The sequence below is a fragment of the Fukomys damarensis genome, unplaced genomic scaffold (assembly GCF_012274545.1).
Source record: "Fukomys damarensis isolate Sample0158 unplaced genomic scaffold, DMR_v1.0_HiC HiC_scaffold_3, whole genome shotgun sequence".
Taxonomy (NCBI): domain Eukaryota; kingdom Metazoa; phylum Chordata; class Mammalia; order Rodentia; family Bathyergidae; genus Fukomys; species Fukomys damarensis.
Genome location: NW_022900915.1, coordinates 11,872,234 through 11,891,404, shown reverse-complemented (window position 1 = coordinate 11,891,404; position 19,171 = coordinate 11,872,234). Strand labels below are relative to the sequence as shown.

General features: G+C 47.1%; 1 protein-coding gene across 4 annotated transcripts in view; it reads left to right on the top strand.

Moving 5' to 3' along the window:
• The window catches only part of Sh3rf2 (SH3 domain containing ring finger 2), a 125,748-nt gene that overhangs the window by 101,664 nt on the left and 4,913 nt on the right, over positions 1–19,171 (top strand). For 2 of the 4 annotated variants that reach the window (XM_010627049.3, XM_010627050.2), the window contains exons 8-10: positions 2,001–2,233; positions 5,669–6,024; positions 8,479–9,968. In XM_010627049.3, coding sequence (XP_010625351.1) covers positions 2,001–2,233; positions 5,669–6,024; positions 8,479–8,754 — 865 coding nt within the window. In that variant the 3' untranslated portion in view covers positions 8,755–9,968. Of the gene's footprint in view, positions 1–2,000; positions 2,234–5,668; positions 6,025–8,478; positions 9,969–19,171 lie in introns of those variants that run through there. The other 2 variants (XM_010627052.3, XM_010627051.3) reach the window with 2 other exon arrangements.

Below are 19,171 nucleotides of genomic sequence, written 5' to 3'. Positions count from 1 at the left end.
CAGCCATAGCCTCTGCCAGTGGTGGGCCCGGCAGAGCTGCTGTTTGTAATGCCCCTCTTGAATTTTGGGTAAGGTCAGATAGGTAATATACCAGACATGGAAAAAGACACAGGGACCTGAACAAATCAGAAGCAACATCTACTCCTCCCACTTATATCTAGACTGTCTTTGTCTTCTCTGGAAAATAAGGATCATAATGTCTTCATGGAGATTAATTACTGCATGTTAGCAAAGTACTTTGATGTTGGTAGAAAGTATTAGGTAAGTGCTAGCTTTTTGCCAAAAGACATAGATAGATTCAGTGTTGTATGGGAGAATTGGGATTTAGGAGTTCCTGGAATCAGGCCCAGTCCTGGGCTCAGAAAAATGAAGTCACACCTCAGTCCTTGAACAGCAATTCAAAGAAGGGACTGGTAGAATAAGACTAGCTTGGGCCTAATTAGTGGTAGTCTATCCTTGCTGCTGCTGCTGCTGCTGCTGCTACAGCTGGAAACAATTTTGGAACCTGTCTTTCCTCTTACTAATTCATTTTGCAGCATACAACTCCTTGAGGCCTCTGTTCAAAAGACTGGCAGATTATCTGCACTCTGCCATGGAACCAGTGTTGGGATTCCTCTCTGCTTCCCAGGCCTCCTCTCTAGAATGTAGGCGAGTGCAAAGCCCCCGGCCTCTTTGGTGACCATAGCATCACAGGGGTCAGAGGCAGGGTGACAGCTGCAAACGAAGTCCCTTGCTGTGAGCACAGGTCCTTGAGAGCATTTGGCTACGTACTTGTTGGGCAGCACTGACCACAATGAAGTGGCACCTTCTCCACCTTCTTATGACAGTGGTTCATTATTAAATGACATTATTTTTCTTTTAATAAAAAGGAGAGGAAAGAAAAAAGGAAAGTGAATGGAAATTGCCCTAAAGGAAAACCTGGAGGCATTGACAAGAAGGAAATCATGAGGGCATCTGTGTGCTGGGGTCTTGGTGGAGTTCATCACTCCAGGCAATTAGCAGAGGTTACTGAATCAGCAGAGTGGCTGAAGAGGTGATGTTGGGGTTAGGGTTGGTAAAATGGAAAGAAAGGCCCGTAAAATGTCCACCTCTCCCAGGCAGTTCAGGGAGTTGCAGGCTGGAAACAATGAACAAGGGATTGTTATTTTATAAAACTTTAATAATGTTCTTGAAACCACAGCCTATGGCTGAATAATTAAGATCTCATGAAGGTGCATGTGCAGGGGCTACTGGCTGCTTTAGCTCATTTATTTCAAGCAGAATAAAAGGGTTTTCCTGCTACTAGATAATGCTCTAACCAGCCAGGAGGTGGTGTAGCTAGCTCAGTGGTAAGGGAAGAGGAGCTGGGTTCAAATCCCCAATCTAGCAGTTGCTGGAGTAAGTAAGTACAAATCTCTGTATTTTTTTTAATGTATAAAATAGTGGTGCTAATAGTACTACATCAGAAGGCTGTAGTACAGAATTCATGTATCGATGCGGGCAAAAGCCTAGCATACAGTAAGGACTCAACACACGTAAGCCACAATGAATGGCACCGTACATTAATCATTAACGTAAGCCGTACATAAAGGATATAAAATCTGCCTTCAGAGAGTTCAGACTCAAGTGGGATAGCCAATGAATGAAGAAGAAACTGCCCCAGTGCAAAATGAGGTGAATAAATGCAAGATCTTGTGCTGAAGGGCTGTGCAACAAAGAGGGATCAGAGCCGCAGTGAAAGATGAAATTCAAGTCTTCTAGTTCCACCAGGGCCTCCGTATGAGCCCCTCTCCCTGCCCTCAGCTTTCCCACACAGTTATCAAGAGGTAAGGAGGCACAGCCCACCTCATTAGGCCTGTGGTTTACATAAAGTGTGTGTCGTAGGGAGAGAGTGAGGAGTTCCTGGAATCTTTATCATTTTGGTAAATGGTTAGGAGATGATAGTTTTTGAAAATATGGCTCTTGACTGAACATTTTCCTCTTCTGTTTCTTCTCTTTAAAAAAAAATGTTCAACAACCAGAAAGGCCTCTAGTTTTCCAGATTCCCAGAGCCCTGGTCTCTACACCACATGGACATTATCCACCTCTTCTGTGTCATCTCAAGGCAGCGTTTCAGAAGGTGATCCCCGGCAAAGCCGTCCTTTCAAATCTGTCTTTGTGCCCACGGCCATAGTCAACCCTGCGAAGAGCACAGCCTGCTCCGGAGCTGCTGGACAAGGGTCCCTTCGGAAAGGGCGGAACAGCATGAGAAAGAGTAAGTGGTGGCAGAGAGGTATGAGCTTAGAGCTAACCAAGGGAGATCCAAGCCCAGGGTATGTGGGGTGCTTTTGACCAAAGCAGAATCTGGGCCCTCAGAGGACCTCTGCAAAGGGTTCTTTGTAACCCCAAACAGTTCATTACTGTACTGAAGCCAGACTGACTGAAGGTCACTGCCCTGGTCTCTTCCTGCATGCGAGGTGACCACAGGATGAGAGCAGTCAGGTTGCTGACACATAGCTAGAACACAGCCAAGGTAGATGCTGGTTTTACACAGACAGACTGGCCAAAGCCTTTGCCAGGTCAGTGCTTCTCAAACTATGCTCTAGGAAGGGTCTCAGGAGGTGAGTGGGCAGGAGCTGGAGGTAAGAAATAAGGTAAGAAGTGAGCACAGTGCTCAGAGACACTGATTCCCATTAGGTTTTTTATGTGTGTTTAGGATTTTTTTAAGGTTATAGCATGCATAAGTGTACAAAAGCAAGTCCCCCTCCTACCCTTAGCCCACAGTTAGAAATTTTAAATAGATAGGAAGGAAGATAGATAGATAGATAGATAGATAGATAGACAGACAGACAGACAGACAGACAGACACCCCCTTTAATTATGCTCATCATTCTGAGTGCAGTAGAATGTTTTTATTTTTCCCTGCGCAACATCTACATTGCAATATATACAGACCTGTCCTTTAGGAACTATGTTTTCATCTCTTACCATAGTGAATTTCTACATACATTTTTACTTTGGAGGATTCTAAAAAGTGTTTGAAACTGTTCTGCAAAAGTTCAAGGTTTTCTTCCTCTGTAACCAGCCAAGTGGAGTAAATATGATTTACTCTACTGTCCCTTAATTAAGCAGGGTTCTGCACTCTCTCTTGCAATCTTAACAAGTGATTAAACATGAAAATGATAAACAACTAATTAGAGCAGAAGAGTAACATGTGGAACAATATTCCGTGCAGGAAAATGTCCCAAGCAAAAGAAAAGCATCTTCACAGTACCCTGTCGCAGCGTTTCCATCTGACCACCTGTTTGGCCACCAGTCTTACTACTCTGCTGCTTAATCTCGCTAAATGGAACCTCCTGCCCTTGCCTCCCATTCTTTCCACCACTCCTTCCCCTCAGTACACACACGCACGCACACACACACACGCACACACACGCGCGCGTGCACGCACACACGCAATGGTACCTAGGTTCACAAACTTGATTTTTTCCACCATTCTGGCTGCAAACTGCGTTAGATGAGAACTGAATCAAATTCAATGGTTAGGTTCAATGTTGACCTTATGGGGAAATTTGATTCAGTTCTGATCCAGTTTGGTTTGGGACCAGAATCACAGAGAGAACTGAGTTGGTGAACTAAAGTGCCACTGTATCCACAATAGCCCTGAGCCAGTTACTAACCTATTCGGTCTTTTCATTTGTACAATGGGAATAAAAATAATGTTTATGTCATCATTATTACTATATGGACCTAATAAAATAATCCATGGGACTGATGGTATAGTTCCTGGTATATAATAAGCTCTCAGACACATTAGTGTTTTTTTAAATAATATTTTATACTTTGTCATTGTTACTACAAGTAAATAGGTCATCTTTAGTCCATCCAGAATTTATTTAGGGTTGAAGCATTCACACTCAGTCTAGACCACTTAGGAACGCTGAGAATTGCAGGCCACTATCAATGACTCACGCTTTCTTTTATAAATTCCCTACCTCCACATAAATCTCGATTGGCTTAAAACTTTGAATGCTTACCTTGTATGCACATGTAATAAGAACACATTAAATCTTTTGAAAATAAGAAACCGACGAGATAGCATGAGCCAATTTTCTACACATTCGTGGGAGCCTCAGGACATGTCTTCCCGGGGTTGCTTTGACTTCCTGGGTCCTGGAGGCTTTCTCTGTCTTCCTTTTCCCAAGGTGAGACTCGTCAAACTATCAATCTCCCCAGAGCGGAGAGAAATGACAGGAGAATTGACCGCATGCACCTCACACGGCTGTCAGTGGAAAAATAAATGTCTAAACTGAAAGGTCAAGCTTGTGTAAATGGTGATGGGCTTGCTTGCCGTGGCTGAGAATGCCCACTGTGTTTAGTCAGTGTCCTGCTTTTCATGTTCCCATCCAGCCTGACAAAGAGTCACAATGCAGAATGTGGCCTTGCCTCAGGCCTTCTATGCTAGACATAAATGACTTTGAGTCAAACACATGTCAGTGGGGTGTCACAAGACACAGATCTCTGGATGACACATAACCTACGACTCTAAGTACTGGGAGATGCTTTCGAGAAATGGCCTGCAGTGTTTCTCAGAGGTGTGTCCCCCATTTCCTCCCAGGATGCAGTGAACCTCTGATTCCCAGGAAAGGAATGGTTTCCTTTCACTGAAGGAGGACTATCCCAATTTTTTTTAAAGAATGAGTTCAGAAAAGGTCAAAACCAGACTCTTAGACGTTGTATTTTTAAGGTACATTGCCCAATACCCTAAAATAAGTGATAGCTAAAACACAGGGCACCTAATATGTTTCACTTACCATCCAACTAACATTGTGTACACATCACAAGCCATAACCCCCACCTGCCCCATGACGTCCTGTCCCTGTCCCTGGCTTACAGATGAGGAAACTGAGGTACAGGGCAGTGAGGTGACCTCCTGGTCTCGGACTCCAGGGACAAAGTCTGATTCGAGATTCTATGTCATAAGACTGCATGGAGCTCATCTACACACAGCCCTGACGCTGGACAGTGTTTCCAAACGTGCCCCTGTCTGGTGTCCTACTTGTCCAGCACTCATGCTGTCATTTCCATTCAGCCCTCTTCCCGGCAGGGGGCCCCCAAAAAAGCACCCCACCTCATGCCTAAAGCTTTGCCAGATGGTCAACAAGTAGCAGGTTAGAATCGTCCTCCCTGCCCCTCGCTTTTCCTCTTTCCTTCCCTCTTATCCTGCTCAGTTGTCTGTCTCATATTTAATTTTTTTGCAGTCTCTGTCTCTTGTTTCCTCTGCAGTCTGCCTGCCGTTATATCTGCTTCTCACTGTGGAGCTATCTCTGTGCCTCTCTTCCTCACTCTGCATCTGAAAGCCCTGGAAAAAGAGAACAGGGTGTGTGTGTGTGTGTGTGTGTGTGTGAGAGAGAGAGAGAGAGAGAGAGAGAGAGAGACGGAGTGAGACAGAAAGACAGAGAGAAGAGCCAAACAGAAGCCATATACCTCTGACACACAAATACACCATTCAGTGAGCCGGTTAGTTACTGTCTGCATCAGCAAACAGCACTAAAAAAAGAATAAGGTCACCTTTGAAGACCCCGGGAGAGTGTGAGCACAGTCAAATTAGGAAAGCACTTCACTCTTCCAGGACATCAGGACACACACACCCCAACCTGCCTCTGTCCGCCGCCCCTGATGCTGATATTTCTGTCTGATAACCCCTCAGATGGGTCCTTGCAGAGACCAGCCCAGTCCGGAATCCCCGCCCTCGTGATGGGCTCCCTCAGACGCAGCCCCACCATGATGGTGCGACCCCAACAGTTCCAGTTCTTCCAGCCACGGGGCGTCTCCTCTTCCTCCTCAGCGGTGGCGGAGATGGGACCCAAGCCTGATTCCACTGGGGAGACTGGCCTCACCTTGGTCAGCAGAGGGAGTGAAGCCAGGCTCCACTCGGCAGCCAGTTCCCTCATCATGGAAAGCAAGGACGTCCCCACCAAGAGTGAACCTCCGCCAAAACCACCTGCATCTGCCCCTCCATCCATCCTGGTGAAACCAGAAAACTCAAGGAATGGCATCGAAAAGGTAGGAGTGGAGGGACACCAAGAGCCGGACTCTTTAGCCCCCAATTTTTCACACTGTCTCAGCTCCTGAGATTTTAGTATTAGTTGGGCAAAGATCCAAAAGTGCAGCCACAAAAGAACCCTCACCCCCACTTCACCTTCCCCTCCCTAGACATGGAACCGACTCTCCTTTATGCCTCGCAAATCCTTTATACATTCTTCTTTGGAGGCCCAGAGGCTTGGAATAAACACGATTTTGGCATCACACAAATCTCATTTTGAATTCCAACCCTGCAACTTGCTGGCTGGGTGGCTTTGGGCAAAACACTTTACCCTTCTGAACTTTTTTTTGGCTCATGTGGAAAATGGAGGCAAGAATAATGATAGCCCGTTGGACTGGAGAGATTAAATGATCTTAAGTGCTTACACGAGGCTTGACATACCGTTAGTCATTCGCTGTGTCAAAGAGGCAACAGACAGGGGCGAGAATCTAAGTACTATCAAGGTCACGCTGGACAATGTCAAGTCCAAACGCTAAGGTAGGGTGACCGCTGTGGCAGAGCTTAGACCTGTTAACTTCTACTCTTTACACTAGGAAACAGGAGGTTTTTAAATACCCCTGAAGTGGAAAGGATCTGGAGAGGAAGAGGTGACATTAAGAAAATTAGATGACGCTGGGCCAGGTATTTAGCTCAGTGCTTCCGCTGTCTGCCTCACAAACACAGCATCCTGAGTTCAATCCCTGGTACCAAAAAAAAAAAAAGAAAGAAAGAAAATGAAAATCAGAAGATACTCATTGTCATCTTTGAGGTTTTGAACATCACTGCCACTGTGGAGTCACCACCACCGTCATCTCCACCATTCTCCCCGAAACAGGAAGGAGATATAACTTCCTCCTATTCGTTAAGCATTTCCTGAGTACTAACAACCTGCAGGCACCGTGCCCAGCACTTCACCCGTCCCCTCTCGTTTAATCCTAATAACACCCTTCTGAAGTAGGTATTTTTTTCATCTTCATTTTAAAATGAGAATATGGAGCCTCGGGAAGCTAAATTCCAGTCCTCAAAGCCACATACCTGACGCACAGGAGTGTCTGGAATGAAAAAGTTCAGGGTCCTGATGCTAAGCTATAGCTTACAGGAAAAGGCATTTGCAAAAAGATGTTGTGACTGATGTAAGTGTTGGGAGTTCTCACTCTGACTCAGAGTATTCAAGCAATTTAAAGTTTTCCAGGCACAGCTGCCCAATAAGCCGCTATTCGATATTACCCTCAGACTGGGTTTAGTAAGTCTCCAGGCCCCAGCTAGCTGGTGAGAGGCAAAAAGTATGAAGAAATTTTGGGTCATCAGTTGAGGATACAAGGATTGAATTTCATGGTGAAAAAAATCATTCCCAGTATCTACAGAATACTTTATTAAGCCCTAAGACAGGGATTGGCCAAAGCAAATACCTTTAATTACCAGGCAGATACTTAACAAACTAGGAGAGGTGAAAAGGAGGAGGGCGAGGCTGGACTTGGAGCAAACAGGAGATCACAAGTCTCACACAAAGGGGAGCTGTTCCTTGGGTCCTGCCAAGTATTTCCAGCTGGGGAGTTACCCAGTGTGCCAGATCTGATATTTTTTTTCAGTACTAGAGGGCTGAACCTAGGGATGCTCTACCACTGAGCTACCTCCCCATCCCTTTTTCTTTCTTGTTTTATTTTGAGACAGGGTCTCACTATGGTGCCCAGCCAATGCTCAAAATTGTGCTCCTCCTGCCTCAGTCTCCCTAAGGGCTGGAATTACAGGTGTGCTCCAGCGTGCCCAGTCCTTGATTTTTTTAAACAGACACATGAAGTCCTGGCTTTTTACATGCAGTCTTCCAGCCTTTCTGTGGGGAGAAATAAGTCAAATTCTCAAACATCTTGAAAGCTAAATTCAGCCAGCAGGTGTTTAGTGAGCAAATGGTCCACTGAGGGCTTACAAGGCTATTGAGGAAATCTGTAAATAAAGTCATGAGGAGAGGCCTCAAGAAAGAGTTTGGCCAGGAGTTAGCTCTTAACTAGGGCAACAGGGAGACAGGGAAGGTGAGCTTTTATTTGCTAGAAGAGAGCAAACCCTTTTGACAGACAATTGCCTACTCTGTTTCTCCCAGATAATGGCCGGTCTTCTTCAGGCCTCCATTTAAATAGCTCTGCCTCTAGGGCGCCTTCCCAGCCTAGGCCCATCACAGCTGCAGTGAGGTTCTCCTCTGCTCTTGGTATCTGCTATCTCCCCCATCGTGCACTTGTGCTTTTCTGTTTGCCTTTGTTCATTCTTGGATTCACAGCGCTTCACGCACAGTGAGCACTCCTGGTGGACATAAGTATTTGCTGAATGAATAACGCATAGATGAGGCATTTTGAGTGGGGACAAATGTAGGAAAACAATATGAACTCAGTCCCAGGGGAAAAGTACACGTCTCACCCATGTTCCTTTGCTCTTTTCTCTTGCAGCAAGTAAAAACTGTAAGATTCCAGAATTACAGCCCTCCTCCCACCAAACATCACACCTCACATCCCTCCTCTGGAAAGCCCGAACAGTCAGCCGCCCTCAAGGGGTCCCAGCCTGAAGCAGCCTCCTTGAGCCCAGAGGTGACCGTCCTGTTTGCCCACCGAAGCGGCTGCCACTCTGGACAGCAGACAGACCTCCGAAGAAAGTCATCTTTTGCCAAGGCTACAACCCCAGGGTCCACTGCCTCAGCCACGCAGACCATGTTTCCCGGCAAATGAATCTACAGGTGGCTTTTCCTAGACTACAAAGAGGTGAATTGCATTTAAATACAGTGTGCTCCACTGAGAGCATCCTGCCATTCTTTGGGGACTCCTCCTGCTCATTTTTACCTCCAGCAGAGGGAAGGTGGGAGCAGGAATCCCTGCCCCGGGTGTAGTGGCCTTCTGAGCATAATGAATCTGTGCAGCAAGGCCCGCTACCCAGACCAAGGACTGGGGAGTGCCGTGGCCACTTTGTCCTCCAGAACGGCTTCTCATCTTCTATGTCCCATGTAGAATGTCTGTGATGTCCTAAAAGCGCAGCAGAGGTGGAAGCGTTGGCGTTGCTTCTTTGACCTTGTCACCATTTTCTCCTCTTACCACGTTAGAACAGCTCCTGCCATCTTCTGAGGCCTACACACTGGCCACTGGTAGCGCCTCCACAGAATCATAATTCTTATAGGAGATGGATACTTTGAACATTTTAAGCTCACTAAAACTTCTGATTTTGTACCAAACAAAATGAGAAAGATGACTATGAAATATCAAATTATCATACTTCAAGCTTCTCAATCTGTTTCTCCTCATATAATCCTACACAATAGATAAGAAGGAAGCACAGAGCTGCAGATGTGCATGTGTTATGGACAATTAATTCATTCTCCCAAAACATAGTGTGCTGAAAAACAGCCTTAAATAGGGGCATGTTAACACGGTTGCATTTTTGCTTTCCCTGACGGCTCCTTTAGGGTAGACTAGTTGTCTCTGCCATGAGGCTCCATTGTCAATGAGAACATGGGAGTCTAAGGCTGGAGGAAGTGCTTCCCAGAGTAAAGCTGCTATCAGAGGGGCCGAACAAAGAAGGACAAAGAGAAAATGGAGAGGAAGGAGGGAGAAAGAGAGAGAGGGTGAAAAAAATACAGAAGAGAGAAAGGGGGAAGAGATGAGAGTACAACAGAAAGACGAACATACCAGAGAAAAAGATAAGAGTCACTGGCGGGAGGCAACTTTGACCTTCCCAACAAGTAGAGCAAAAGAGACGGGGTTTGCAAGGAAGAAAGGGGTAAAACCAGGTGACTCCACCAAGAAAGAGCTGAGGTGAGCAGCATTGGCCAGGCAGAGCCTTGTAAACAGGAGAGAGGGGGCATTGCAGGGAGTCAAGGCCATGTTGTGAGACAACCCATTTATTCTCTTTAAACTTACTTGTTAGGATTTAACATTCATTGTGTGCCCATCAGTGTGGATACTTTGATGCATAAATGTCATTTGCTGCTAACACTGGATCCCATAAAAAAAATGCAGGCCTAGCCGGGCATGGTGGCACACGCCTGTAATCCCAGCACTCTGGAGGCTGAGGCAGGAGGATTGCTGTGAGTTCAAGACCAGCCTGGGCTACAGAGTGAGTTCCAGGTCAGTCTCAACTACCTAGTGAGACCCTGTCTCAAAAAACCAAAAAAAAAAAAAATGCAGGCCTAGCCGGGCATGGTGGCACACGCCTGTAATCCCAGCACTCTGGAGGCTGAGGCAGGAGGATTGCTGTGAGTTCAAGACCAGCCTGGGCTACAGAGTGAGTTCCAGGTCAGTCTCAACTACCTAGTGAGACCCTGTCTCAAAAAACCAAAAAAAAAAAAAAATGCAGGCCTAGCCGGGCATGGTGGCACACGCCTGTAATCCCAGCACTCTGGAGGCTGAGGCAGGAGGATTGCTGTGAGTTCAAGACCAGCCTGGGCTACAGAGTGAGTTCCAGGTCAGTCTCAACTACCTAGTGAGACCCTGTCTCAAAAAACCAAAAAAAAAAAAAATGCAGGCCTACTTAGATCTTTCCCATAGTTAGATCTTGCAGGTTTTAGAATCACAAGTGTATCTTTTAGTTACCTACATACTTGGCATATTAAACTATCTGTATAGAGGACACGGTGGCAAATGCCTGTAATCCCAGCACTCGGGAGGCTGTGGCAGGAGGATCGCTGTGCGTTCGAGACCAGCCTGGGCTACTTGGTGAGTTCCAGGTCGGTCTCAACTGCATGGTGAGACCCTGTTTCAAAAAACCAAAAAAAAAAAAATCTATCTGTAGACTTGTTCAGAATGTAATAGAACAAAGCAAAACCCTAACCCTGCCAAGGATCATGTGTCACATGTGTCATTATGTGTCATGTGTGAGATCGTCGCGGGCCATGGCACCATGGCACTAAATCCCTGGCCAGATCCAGTTAATTTTTCACTTATGTGGCTGTCAAGCAAGTTGTTTGGGTATAATGGAGAGATGTTTATGAAGTGGAAATTAAAATGGAGCATGAAACGAAGTCTTCTCCCCATTATCCACTATCTCTACAGGATAGCCGATTTGAGAAATGGGAAAACTCCGAGGCCTGTCACCCCCTTCCATCCAAACCTTTCACCCACACCCAGCACCAACCTCACTCACTCCCAAACCAAAGCTCACCTTTCTAGAGTTTTAAGAATGTTTGAAAGGGATATGGGGTGTTGTTTCTGGATAAAAGTTTACTTCTGTAGCACCTTTAATGTATCCCACCAACTGGTTTCTAACCATTACTACACACTGGGCACAGCAATGTGGACCGCAGGCCCACACCCTCATATAACTGCCAAAAAAAAACAAAAAAACAAAAACTGTATAGAGTAGCTGTAACTGTCCCCATTGGAGAGCAAAGGAAGTTGAGGCTTTAAGACTAACCAGAGTTGACAGAGCAAGGATACAGACTATTAGATATCAAAGCCCAACTTGGGACTGTGCTGTATGAACCAAAAGACCGACCTTGACTTCAGGGCACTGGCTCCATACTGCTAGGAAGCAGCTTAGTTCTGTTTTGATTATAGAGGCACAGATCCCAGCGGGCTCTGCTGCACACAAACTGAGTTCAAATCCTCATTTATCACTTGTTGGCCTTGTGATGTCAGGCAAGCTACTTAACCTCCCAAAGCCTCCTTTTCTTAAATAGGAATGATAACAAGACCAACCTCACTGGACTGTCGTGAAGCTTCCCTGAGATGATACTACATGATTTTTAACAGTGCTGATGCACAGAGAACACCTAACAAATGCTAGGCTTGGATGTTTTTAAGAAAATAGGTCACTGAAACTCCAAGTGGGAAATTCTAAAACAAGGGCATACCCCGGACTGTGGTGCGAAAAAGAACCCAACACGGCATAGTGTGGGAACACCAGACCACAATCCAAACTGAATCCTGAAGGACAAGACAGAGTCAGACAGACAATCTGATGGGAGAAATGGTGTTCCCACCACGGGGAGAGCTTTGACAGTTGGGTTTAAATGTAGCAGTCAAGCCAAGCTCCCTTGTCCTTAGATGAATCCACTCCTTTGTGGAACATTCCAGGGATCCCAGGTGAAACCCTACAGCCTCAAGTCCGAAGGCGCAATTCCATCCTGAGTGCTCCCCCTCTGCTAAGCCTCAAGATACCCTGGGAAAGGTGCCCCTTTGCCCCATGGTCAGATCCCAGCACCATGTTGCTAAGAAAGGTGCTGAATTGGATTTATACTTGAGGCTGTTGATTCCCCCTGCTTTAAAACCACACATATAAAAAATAAATTTTAAAAAGGGTAGGATTTAATTGGAGGCAATAGGGGGACTGTGAGAAGTGACAATGGGTCACGGCCAGCTGAGGACAACAGTCTCTAGCAACCACTTCTGAAGAAATGGCCTCATTAAGCAGCATCAAGATCCTTGCCTAGGGCTTGTCGCCATCCCTCCCCTCCTGTGGGACCAGCCCCGTTTCCCCTGCCCTCCTGCCATCTCTAGGCTGGGACTATGGAGCAGACATGTTTGAAGCAGTGGCCCACCTATGACTTAATGAGGTGGAGGACTGACTCCAAGCACAGCTCAGTGACTTTCAGTTTCTCTTGGGAGGTCACAGGCTGTCCACATGGGGCCAGCTTCCCCTGAGCAGTCCAGGGAACCTGGGTCCGGGTTCATCCACTCATCAGTCGGCCATGGCCCCACAACTTGCTTCACTCACTCACATGACCCGAGCCATGCCTGAACTCGGCGCGTTCCCCTTGGAGCCTGAGCTGGACTCCTCTCGGATCATCGTACACCCTCCCAAAGCTACAGCCGAATCCTTAGAGACAGGCTGCTCCGGGGCGGACTGGCTACACCAAGTGCAGTGAGCCTGATCCGGGCCCTAGAGAGTCTTGTGCAGCAATTGTGAGGTGGGAACTAGGCAGCTGTGCTCTTAACAAGCTCCCCAAGTGACTCCGAAGCTCGTGAAGTAGGAGGCTCTAATCCATTTTTCTCATATTGTATAGCAGAGCTGACATTCCGCTCTGGCAGTCAACAGGAATATGGCCACACCAGCTGTTAAAATAGTAAAGCATTCTGTACTGATAGGTGAATCACAGATGCCCTGAGCTCCCTGAAGCCTCTCCCCGTCCCACACCCCGACCCTTCCCCAGATCCTCTCCACCAGTCTGCCATCCAGTAGTTAACACACTAAAGCCAGCCGGAAGGAAGCCCTCTAGAATAAAGCCCTTCTTCGTCCTGATTGGCTAGTACCTAAGGCATATTGGTTAGTAAATGTCTTGACTCCGTAGTACAGAACAGGCCCCAAAGAGGTCACTCAGAGCCCGAGAGCACTGGCGCAAGCCCACAACTCTTCCCAAAGCCGTCGTACACCTTTCCAGTCACTTTTGCCAGGCTGTTGGCCTAAGAAGGGAAGGGCTGGGAAGGGAGTCCCACGGATGTTGATCTACCTGTTTCACAGATGCCTTCCACGGGCAGCGCGCTTCTCAGCTCCTCCGGCATCCATTTGGCAGGTGTGTTTCAGTGAGAAGAGCAGGTGTTCCTCTCAGCCTCTCACCCACCTTGTGGGCCAGCCACACCCTTCCGGATGCCCTCCCTGGGAAGTGAATAGCTATGGCCCGCAGAACGGCAAGGTCCTTTCCTCAGTCTCTTGCTCGCTATTACCCCTGTTTACATCCCGAGAGAACAGAGCCTAGCTCTCCTTTAGGCTAAGAGAAGAGATCGTTAGCACCTGCAGCAACCTCGGAGGTGACCGTGAAAGACAGTCACCTGGGGAATGTGCTTGGGAGGCAGGGCCAAACCACAGACGCTAACTGCAAGATCCTCGCGGCAGGTTGTTGTCATTGAGAATAAATCATGCAAGGACATTTTGCTTGAAATAGAGCAATGTTAAATGATCGAGCTGTCTGCCAGCATTATGTCCTCGACTAGAGCAGAGACAAAATGTTCTGGGGAGGCGCTCTGTCCACTGATCTGCGCTTTGACAAATAGAATGCAGCAGAGGTGGGATCCAAGGTTTACCTTCAAATCAAAGATGAGGGGCAGGGAGGAGCGTTAAACATGCACCCATCCATTCACTCGACAGCAGTTATCCATCACCCACTCTGGACCAGGCTGTGAGAGAGAATGAGCTACAGTGTCTAACAGGACAGAGAAAACAGATAACACATTACCGTAGAAAGATACTGTCCTCATACAGAATAGTTTGTTTCTTATTCATTTTTTTCTGGGTTTTAGACATCATTCTGCTTTTCTGCCTGCTTTATCACTAAACATTTCCTACATAGGAGATATGCAGTAGGATCATAAGACAACCATATACCTGCCACCCAACTTTTTAAAATACTGGAATTATCAGGCCAGGGATTTAGCTCAGTGGTTCCGCCGCCTGCCTCACAAGCATAAGGTCCCGAGTTCAATCCCCGGTACAAAAACAAACCAACCAGCAAACTAAAATCACAAAACTGTAATTATCAATAGCATTGGATTCTGCTGTGTGCCTCTCCAATCCCATCCTTTTCTTCTCCTCTCTTCCCTCACAACCACTATCCTGAATTCCATGTTTATCACGGCCTTGTAATCAGCCTACAGGTGGACTTCGGAATTTTCAATGCAGCCCACAGTGTTACTCAGTAAACACAAGTCAAAGCAAGCATTGCAACTTTGGGCTATTGTATTCTGCCAGAATATTTGAGCCCACCTGGCTTCTGTCCTCAGGATTCTCAGGCTTTGGACTCTGCTGGAAACAGATTTTGGTGCACAAATATGTCTGGTTTTGAGAGGTTCTAGTTTGGAGGGACTGTGCAAGAATTCTCCCAAGTACTCTTTGCTGCTTCGGTATGGGGAAATACAGGTTGAGGCTGTGCCCAAACTGTTGAGTATAGGAGTCTGAGTGTGTGTGTGTGTGTGTGTGTGTGTGTGTGTGTGTGTCTAGAGATTTATCCCAAGGCCTTAGCACTGAATTACATCATCAGTCCTTTATTGTTCATTTTTATTTTGAGACAGAGTCTTGCTAATTGCTAAGTTGCCCAGGCTGGGCTCACATTTCTGATCCCCCTGCCTCAGCCTCCCAGAGTGCTACAAGTGCAGGCATGTTCTACCTGCCTGGCTGAGTATAGGACTCTTTTAGGCAGCTCTCCTCTGATCCTGGATGGCGGACTACAGAAGCCAAAAGCAGCTCCTCAGAATCTGAAACTGAAAGACATTTGTGAGGTATACAGGGAAAGGCTATTTTGGCCCTTCAGATCAAAAACATGAGACAGAAAGTCTCACTTTCTTGCCTAAAGTCACAAAATTAGTTTGAGACAAAAGCAGAAATCGAAACAAAAATGCACCTTTCATACACCAAGTGATTTACATGCTACATCCGTTATGCTACCTAACCTCACAGAAGAAGCACTGTTGTCACCCACTTTGGAGATTAGACTTAAGGCCCAGAGGCCAAATGACCTGCGCAAGACAACATGGACTGTGACCCATAACTCTAAGCCCAAACTCTAATCTTCAACCTCCCTCTTCTTCAGTGGCGACTCTAAACATACTTCTAGTATAGCTGAGGTTGGAGAGGGCAGACAAAGATTTATGCTGCTGAGCTCCCTGGGATGAGTGGGAAGACCCTGCAGGTTTCGCTCAGAAGGTCAAGTCCTCCCAGAGAAAAACAAGGTAAGGGCTTGTGCATTTTAGGGTGGGAAGGAGAATAGCCGAGAGGATTCTGCACATGGAAACCCAAAAGGTAAAGTTGCCCTGCTGCAAGGACGGCCAGACACAGCCATGCAACTTGAAAAAGAACCAAAGCTTGCAATGTGGTTCTGGATCATTGACATCAAAACACAATGATTGTTTTACATTCCCCAGCTCACTCACACTTTGTGAGATTATTTCTGGTTTTGCCTGTCCTCATGCTAAATGATACAGAGCACAGTCCCAGAAGAAGAGGGATATGATTCCAAAATAACTCCCAGTTTCATCTCCGCAGTGGGGACAAGAGGACTCAGAGAGCGGATGTCTTTCAGTGTTCCCCGTGCTGCTGGTGTTTATCCAGAGTTCAAAGACAACACCCACAGATGCAAGCTAATTATGCAAATAGGGTCACTGCTGACAGACAAGAACTGCAGCACAGTAAGGACTAAAAGGACATCAGCCAGGACCCAGGAAGAAAGGCAAAAGCCATTTGCAGAGGCCATTTTGTGTGCCGTGTGCATTTTATTTTAGCACCGTTGGAACCAGTGCTGCCAAGACCGACCAACCTGACCAGCACCTTTTGCAGTGTCGGCATCGGACTGCTGGAGGTCATTCGTGTCCTGCAGCCCAGACGTGTCCTATGAAAATGATTCCCTGAGTTGTGAGGGGACCGTGAACGATTTCCACACCCAGGAGAGCTGAGCAAATAAGCAAATAACAAGTCTGAGTCAAAACATAAGGAGACAGCTAAAACCTGCCCGAAGGCCAAAAGAGGAATTTGAATAACTGTTGCCCCCACGGACCAGAGCTAGGTTGCTGCTCCCCCTGACTTCTCCCCGGTTCCTCAGTGTCTGCCAAGAAGAGAGCGGAGGCCTGCGCCACACGTAGAGGACGTGTCAGTCACAGCCAGAGAGCGCACACCAGCTTCCAAGACAAGGACCAGAGCAGGCAGAGGGTGACAGTGCTGTGAAGGGAAGGCTAATTTTAGATATCAAAACCACATTTCCAAATACTGTTTTGTACATCCTATTTATAAATTGATTTTTTTTTTTTTAGCTAAAGTTGTTTTTAGATGTTGGTGAGTTTGGGAGCTGAGGCCGTTTTCATTATGGGAGTCTCCAACAGAGGACCAAACTGTAAAGCACCAGACAATAAAAGGATTTGGGATCACTGTACCAGCTCTGTTCCCAGCCACCAGAACCTTACCAGATTTGGAGAAGTAATGTAATAGCTAGGATGATGAGTTTTGAACCAGATCACCTGAGTTTTGTCCCAAGTGTGTTATTTACTAGCTATATTTCCTTTGGCAAAATGAAAAAAGAAACTTGGAAAAGTTACAACACCTCCCTGGGCCTCAGCTGACTCATCCGTAAAATGGGGATCAAACAGAGCTCAAATGGGGCCTCAAACAGGGGGCCAGGGATTTAGCTCAGTGGTTCTGCTGCCTGCCTCACAAGCACAAGGACCTGAGTTTGATTCCTGGTACCAAAAAAAACCAGAGCTCTTGCTACAATTAAATGTGATCACGCTTGGCAGCTCTGAGCAGGCTGTTGAGTGAATGGAAGTATTCAATAAATGGTAACTATTAGCAATAAACGGGTATGGAGGCACATTTCAAATACAGAAAGAATCTAGGCTCTATTGTACAGGAGGGAGAGAAGGGAACAGTGAGAGTGTTTTGGTACTCAGAAGATCTTCATCACAAAGAAAAGGTCCTGAAGGAGGGGCAGCACAGAGGGATGTCACCAGGGTGTAGACAGTAAAATGCCAGGGCTCTGGGGTCGTATGTCCCTGGCTTCAGCTCCTGGCCCCTCCACTTCTTGGCTATCTGAACTGGGGCCAATCTAACTCACCTCTCTGAGGTTTCTTCAGTCACCTAAACAGTGGAAACGATAGGAGGCGCTCTGCTGCAGGGTGGCTGAGAGAGGATCAAGGGAGATGCTACATTGTAGAAAGGGGCCTGGAAATGGTAGCTGCTGGGGAGTTTGCAGGGATGACAAAGGCTGGAAAGCAGGGTGAGCAGGAGAAATGCTTAAGGTAAGAACAGAGCCTCACCAGCTGCCACTTACCAGTCATGCTCAACACCAGGTCCTGAGCTGATGCCTCAGGCCCCGGCCAGGTCTGCTGTCAGGCAGTTAAGAGCACGGTGGAATGCAGTGACTTGGATTCGAGTCCAGACTGCATTTGCTCACTGTATTACCATGGGCGAGTCCTTTAGCCTCTGCAACCTTTAGCTTTCTCCCCTGTAAAGTTCAGGTATAAACTGTGCTTTCCTTGTGTGGTTTGGTGGGGGTTAAATAAGATATGGACATAAACTCATTAGCATGTGTCCAGCATACAGAAAACTCTGATGGTAGCTACTGTTCTTATTATTTACGTGCATTTTCTCATTTAATGCTCACAAGAACCCATGAGCTAAATGTTATCATCCCCTCCTTAAAGATCAACAAACTGAAGCTCAGAGGATAAATCATTTGACTAAGGTCACAGTTAAGCAGCAGTGAGGCCAGCTCTGAAAGACTGGAAATATCCATTTCCTTGCTCTTGTCGCCTCTCAAATAAGCTGATAATCAGTACCAGGGTCGAGCTGATGGGACCATTATTTTTAAATGCCACAACCTTCGTCAGTCTTCTCTGGTTAATCCCTATCACCTCCCCACCTCCGATGCTCCAGGTCTAATGCTCAGGGCATCTGCCCCCCAGAATGCAGCCAGCAAGCACACAGGGGAGACCCTCTGGGGATGGATTTATCAAATGTCCATTCCGACGTGCAAGAAGGTCTGACACGGGCGAGCTTCCAGCTGACTGGTGACCTTCATAACAACTCCTCCTCCTTGGGGCCAATTAACAGAAATTAAATGTCCCCGGCATGGAACTCAGAAAGTACATGGGCTGCTTCGCTAACCCCTGCTGGACGTGCCAGTATGGCCCGTGGGAGCTAGGCCAGCGTTCCGCTCACGCCATCTCCATTTAAAGTCACGGAAGGTTTTCAGCCGGGCGTGGTGGCGCACGCCTGTGATCCTAGCACTTGGGAGGCTGAGGCAGGAGGCGGGAGGGTCTCCATGAGTTCGAGGCCAACCTGAACTACACAGCAAGACCCTGTCTCAAAAAAAAAGCCACAGATGGTTTTCTTCCTGGGTAAAAATCAGTGACACGTCATCCATTTATTCATTATTTGCTCAACAACTACAGAGCACTGTGTGCCAGGAATTTTCGCTACAGCTGGGGGAACCACACAGATAAACTTCTTGCCCTATCAACGGCAGCGAACAGTAAACGACCGCGCGGGATTTCTGTACGACAGAAGGCACGAAGCGGTGAGACAGGATGGCCCAGGGAGGTGAGCTGCACAGCGGAGGTGGCCGGGAAGGAGCGCCCAAGGAGGCCACATCTGAAGCGGAACCCAGAGACTAAGGGGGAAGCGGACCTGCAGCCGCTCGGTTTCCAGGAAACTCCCCGTGGGCGGCTCCATTAAGGG